Genomic DNA, 6,000 nt, shown 5'->3' with positions numbered 1-6,000 from the left:
ATTTTGTGCAATAGCATGGGAGATCAAATGTTGTTGAATGATTGTTTGATACTTATCTAGAGAGTAGAGAGAGACTTGTTTTTGTATGTTAACATGAATGATGTAATAGATAGATATCAAAACATGAAAATTCATAGAGAACAATTGTAATTTTGAAGTATTGTTGGTTGTAATAACTGACGCTTGTTACTTTTGAGATGAACTTTTTTTAAAGTATTATTTTTTATTTATTTATGCATTGATTATTGATTTTATGGTGAGCGACGGACGATGGTGACCCACCATCCGTGAAATCCTGGCTCTCCCACTAAATGAATTTCTTATTTTATTTACGATTATACCATGTGATTTGTATGGTGCATCGATAATCGTTATTGATTGTAAATTGTAATCTCCCCAACTCAATTGTGCAGAAGTGGCTGCCGCCGCATAATCCGACAATTTACCTTCACTACTTTGGTGACTCCGACAGTTTCTTCTTTTCTCTCTCATCATTCTTGCTTCAAAAAGATGGACTCCATGGTTTTCACTTCATCTTATGTAACTAAATCATGCTTTCTAAAGGTTAGTATGATTCTTGCTCATTTTTTTGTGGGTCTGTTTGTATTGTTTAAAATTTTCAAAAATTGAGTAAATTTTAATAGATATTGGAAAAGAATGGCAGAGCAAAGCAAAGGGTGGAAATGTTAAATTTTATGTTCGTAGCTCAATTGCTTCAGCCCCAATGAACTTGCAATTTTCCGAGAAGAATAATGTGCAGAAAAGTGTACGAATTGGTGTTCTTGGTGCTAGTGGATATACTGGTTCAGAGGTATAGTTTCTTCATGAAATTTATCATTTATTGCAAAAATTTGTGAGTATTTTGTAAAAATGCTTGATTGATTCAATGGAAAAAGGAATTTCGCTCGTGTAAAGTTTGACAGTGCATACATTTTATTGTAAATTATGAAATCTATGTTATTTGTGAATCTCTAAAATGATAAAGGAGCATTAATGGGTACTTGTTATGTTAATTGGACTTGTCACAACCATCTTGTGTTTGCATGACTTAGGCTGAAAAATGAAGTGTCCAATTGATATAACAACTTCTGATTTGATTATCGAGTATGTAACTCGAGTACTTGAGGTGAATTGAAGAGTCGTAAACAACATAGGGTACTTGTTTAATAAGTTATCTTTTTTCTGCATTATGTTTTATGGTTACTTTGCATTAAGATTGAAATACCTCTTATGTTTTTTAGGTGCTCGCTGAAGCTTTTTTTTTTTAATTGATTTTGAGATTAATTTTCTCTTTGATTTAATGATTTTCCGTTTTCTGTTCTTCCTTCTTCTAGATTGTCCGTCTGCTCGCCAATCACCCATATTTTGGTATTGCTTTGATGATTGCCGATCGAAAGGCTGGGCAATCAATTGCTTCAGTATTCCCACATCTGGTCACCCAAGTATGACATAATTGTACTTTTGTTTCTCTCTTGCAAGTTTGTGCTTTTGCTTTAGTTTTTAATGAACCTGCCAATGAAGATGGATATCTTCTTGTTTGCAGAACTTGCCGAATTTGCTTGCTGTCAACGATGTTGACTTTTCAAAAGTTGATGCCGTGTTTTGTTGTTTGCCCCATGGTACAACACAGGTATTTCTCTACCTTACATGTCAAGCTTTGCATAATACGATCCTACATGTGGAATGAAGTCAATCCGTGTGACACAAAAACTATAGGCGTCCCTATGAAGGCGTCTCTTCTCTCAGTTATATATTTGTTAATCATGCAACAATTGAAGACAATTGAATTATCAAGTTTGTGTTTCATAATATTTTTCTTTAGTGTGACATTATAAACATGTAACATCCCCATTCTTTTTGTTCAGGATATAATTAAAGCTCTTCCTCACTCGCTAAAAGTTGTTGATCTTTCTGCGGTATGTGTCCAATGCAGCTTACTGAAGCTAGATTTTTATCTAGTTTCCATGATAAAGTTTTTATTTATTTATTATAACATGAGAGTTTAACTGCTTGAAATTAATATGAATAGTTTCAGGACTTCCGACTGCGAGATATTGCTGAGTATGAGTAATGGTATGGTCAGCCTCATAGGGCACCGGAATTACAGGTATGCCAATTATGGTGTCTATGGAAGATTTTTTTTGTAACCGTATTTCTTGTCATTATCATGTCCTGGTCAATCTATGTTGTTTTGCGGTATGATAATCAAGTCATAAGAAATTGTCTTAGTAAATAAATGTTGTGTACTATGGAGTCCAACACACAAACAATTATTGATGACTTCGATGGTAAAACTTCTTATGACATCTCAGTGCTAAGTGCTAATACATCTATTGTATGTATTCCCCTTCCGGAAGCAATGGCATGAAAGTGCCTGAATATGTTACTGATGATAGAACTTTATTAGTCATGCATTTTATCATGTACTTTTTATTGTTTCACATGCAAGATGTCTTCAATATCCTAAGAATTTGGTTTAAAATTTGAAGCCATCCTTTCTCTCCGTTTTCCTTTAAATTTTGTTGGTTTTCTTGCTCCTAGAAAGAAGTCGTATATGGTTTAACAGAAATATTAAGGCAAGAAATTCAGAATGCTCGGCTAGTTCCCAACCCGGGTTGTTACCCAACAACGATTCAACTGCCTCTTGTTCCCCTGTTAAAGGTTAGTTTTTCCTATTTATGCTTCTAATGATTTACTTTTACCTTTTTAAGAGTTTGGTTCCTGTATATATTTGTAGATTGTAAGTGAGATTTAAGTAATAAGGGACTTTGAGTTGTAATTTTGTGTAACATTACTTATGTATTTCAGCTTCAGGCTATTAATTTAGATGTCGAAGATTGACATGTTTTGAAATAGTATGCAGCATGTTTGTATCTAGGTGGGGCATATGTTTCAAAGTTTAGATTTTAAGAAATTTACAAATTATCATAGTAATACACTAATACGTAATGCTTCAAACATGTTATGTGAGAGATTCATGTTAAAATCAGGTTTTTTTTATGACATCAATTTCAGTGGAGGTTATTTGGAGTTTTTGCTTAACCCCCCCCCCCCCCCCCCTCCCCCTCCCAGGTTCTTTTTGTTTGGGGGTTTTTCTTTATAGTTAAATGGTGAAAGTGAATAGTTGAAAAGACTGTGCAGGAGCAGACACTCTATCCATTTTTTGAACTCTTAGGAGATGAAAACTGATTAAATTTTATATTCACACCCCCTAAATTAAAGGAGCTACGGGTGAGGTTTTGGTCAATTCGTGAACTATGGACAATGGTGATTGGTGAACCAAAAGTACATGTGTGCATAGGCAAAAGAACATGACATTGAGACAAAATTACATACAATATATTATTTCACTTTTTTGTTTTTAAAAAATAATATATTATTTCACTTTTCACGTAACTGAATGTTCTTTTAGCCATGTACTTGTGTTTTTAAGGTGCACCATTGTCCACCATCTAAATTACGGGTTTTGGTAGATGAAGATCGAAGAAGATATTATTAGTCTACCCGACTTAGTCTCCAAAGCAAGAGCAAGGAGGCCTATTTGTGAGAGGGTCGAAAAAGCGCGAGGCTAATGCGTGACCTTGTCCCTCGTGGGTGTGACGATTCTTTTTATTCAATCAAGTGTAATTGGATTTCCTGTGAGTATACACCCAATTGACTAGTAATATAGGAGTCGCCATTCAGTTTTTAACGACAATGAGAAAAACTGACAAAACCCGGTTATCGTGACATAAAGGGAGTGCAATTATGTTTGACCACGACGGCCGTAGGTTCCCTTGTGATCCCTGGTGTGGGGATCTCTCAATATACACCCGCAAGGTAGAGATTGAGGGTTCGGGGGACTGTAACTACCGAGAGGAGTAATTCGCTCGTCGATAACTCCAGAGGCATGATATCCTTACTAGCTCAGCATAAATAATTGAAGGGACATGCGTTAACTATTAAACTAATCTGAATTGATTTTAGCAATATGCAGTATATAATACTAATTCGATCGTGATTATCTGATTTAATTAGCATTAAGGGACCTAGCATGATAATCCGATTTCCTAAAAATATTATATTTATTAGGCGTGATAGAACAATCATATTAGGTTAGTTTAACAGTTCATAAAAAGGGCGAGGAAAGCAGTTAAATCATCGAAAAGGGACACATTACGACGCACCCTTGAGAGGTGCGTCACGGTTCTCAGAAAACTAACCACTTTGACTTTGCTATTTCTCCTTTTTATTTAACGAATCTCGATTATGGGACAGGATACGTTCTGTTCGATTTATGGATCGATTGCGACAGAACGCGTGAACAGTTTCGCAGCGAGAGGCTTAGGCTAAGGGGTTCAGAGTCAATACTCAGAATATATTATGTGTTGTTGTGTGTTGTTTCACGTCGAAACTAGGGGTCTATTTATAGGGAAGAGTTCGTGGAAAGATAGAATTGCAGAGTTCTAATCCACAAAGAATTAGGAAAAGAGACGTACCCAGGTATTTTCAGCGCCCAGGCCTGGGCGCCGAAGATTTCAGCGCCCAGAGCCAGGTGTTGAAAATAGGGTCTGGGCAGTTTTTGAAGGAAATAATGCCCTTGGTCCAAGTATGCATTCTATGTTAAGTCTAATAAATGCGGTTCAGTATTAATTAACAAGTTAATAATTCAGTGAGATCAAGTGAGCTGAATGCCTAGCTAGAGGCCGCTTCAGTTCAAGTGGAATTAATGATATTAATCCACAGCTTACTCTTGACTGAACCCGTAGGGTCACACAAATAGTACGTAAACGGATCAAGTATTTAATGGCATTAAATACTCCATCTATGAATATTCGGAACCGACGGATCTTGGTTTCAGTGGGAGCTAAGATCGTCACGGGCAAGAAATGAATACTCCGGAAACGATGATATTGCCGGAAACGGAAATATGGATCGTATCGGAAATATGAATATTATCCAAGTCGTAGATGTTGCCGGAAACGGAAACATGGTACGTATCGGAAAATATTATTGGAAATGGAAATATTACCAGAATCGGAAATATTGCCGGAAACGGAAATATTGTCAGAATCGGAAATATTGCCGGAATCGGAAAATAATTCCGGAAACGGAAATATTAAATATTTGTTCGAAACGGAAATTAATTCCGGAATCGGAAATATTAAATATTGTTCGTATCGGAAATAGATTCCGGAAATGGAAATTTAATCGGAAGCGTATCGTACGAATTAGCATCGGACGAGGCTTGCCGGACGAAGGCCCAGCACGAAGCCGGGGCCATCGCCCAGCAAGCATGCGCGCCACAAGCCCAGCCAAGGCAGCGCCCAGGCCTACCGCAAGGCAGGCCCAGCGCGCGCCAAGGGCCACGGCTGCATGGGCCGTGCTGCGCGGGCTGCTGCTCGCACGCGCATGGGCAGCCCTTGTGGCTGCCGTGTGTGTGTGAGTTTGTGCTCATGCGTGATTCCTGAATCTACAAGAGTCAGTGTATGATTAAGTTTCTATTCCTAATTGGATAAATTAATTAAATAGAATTCATGTAGGATTCTAATTTCGATTAATTCGTATCCTACTAGGATTACGATTCCTTTTCCATAACTCTATAAATAAAGGCCTAGGGGTCATAATTTAGACACAAGTTTCAAAGTATTCAAAAGTGAGTTTTTGAGAGAAAATTAAAACACACATCTTGCTCAAAAGTGCCGAAATTTTCTAGTACCTTAAGGGCGATTCTAGTTGGTCAATCTTAAGGCGGATCCGGACGTGCTGTGGACTATCTACGGAGGGACGACACTTGGAGTCCTAAAAGACTTGTTCTTGTTCGGTTCGGGCGCAGCTAGGGAGGGCACGCAACAAAGAGTATGCATCTAAATTATGCTATATGATTATGTGTAAATAATATGTTGTCCTGGGTTAATGGTTGTTTCCGCATGATTTATGTAATGTCATATGTATCATAACCTAACAGTGGTATCACGAGCCCCTTATTATTTTCATAATCTAAATTGCATAAACATGGTT

The 6,000-nt window shown here is 37.2% G+C and overlaps 2 protein-coding genes across 3 annotated transcripts in view; both read left to right on the top strand.

The window, feature by feature from the left end:
- Positions 1–277: 277 nt before the first annotated feature.
- LOC110805207 (probable N-acetyl-gamma-glutamyl-phosphate reductase, chloroplastic) lies at positions 278–4,500 on the top strand. Of its 2 annotated transcripts, XM_056836742.1 has the most exons (7): positions 279–564; positions 665–811; positions 1,335–1,442; positions 1,544–1,630; positions 1,866–1,916; positions 2,030–2,107; positions 2,542–4,500. In XM_056836742.1, the coding sequence occupies exons 1-6, from the start codon at positions 511–513 to the stop codon at positions 2,069–2,071; spliced, it is 489 nt and encodes a 162-aa protein (XP_056692720.1). In that variant the 5' UTR covers positions 279–510; the 3' UTR covers positions 2,072–2,107; positions 2,542–4,500. The 2 variants fall into 2 exon arrangements, with proteins under 2 accessions (XP_021866501.1, XP_056692720.1); XM_022010809.2 differs by lacking the exon at positions 2,542–4,500 and having other exon boundaries at positions 278–564; positions 2,030–2,169.
- The window catches only part of LOC130467834 (uncharacterized), a 27,719-nt gene continuing 24,241 nt past the window's right edge, over positions 2,523–6,000 (top strand). The window contains exon 1 of the mRNA XM_056836741.1: positions 2,523–2,661. The gene's annotated coding sequence lies outside the window, so the exon portion shown is untranslated. The remainder of the gene's footprint in view (positions 2,662–6,000) is intronic.

The sequence above is a fragment of the Spinacia oleracea genome, chromosome 2, assembly GCF_020520425.1.
Source record: "Spinacia oleracea cultivar Varoflay chromosome 2, BTI_SOV_V1, whole genome shotgun sequence".
Classification (NCBI taxonomy): domain Eukaryota; kingdom Viridiplantae; phylum Streptophyta; class Magnoliopsida; order Caryophyllales; family Amaranthaceae; genus Spinacia; species Spinacia oleracea.
This window is presented reverse-complemented; position numbering and strand designations above follow the sequence as displayed.

Coding starts and splice junctions, on each gene's coding strand:
- LOC110805207 (XM_056836742.1), top strand. CDS start 511: ATGGACTCCATGGTTTTCACTTCATCTTATGTAACTAAATCATGCTTT. Junction 812..1,334: donor GTGGATATACTGGTTCAGAG/GTATAGTTTCTT, acceptor TCCTTCTTCTAG/ATTGTCCGTCTGCTCGCCAA. Junction 1,443..1,543: donor TCCCACATCTGGTCACCCAA/GTATGACATAAT, acceptor TCTTGTTTGCAG/AACTTGCCGAATTTGCTTGC.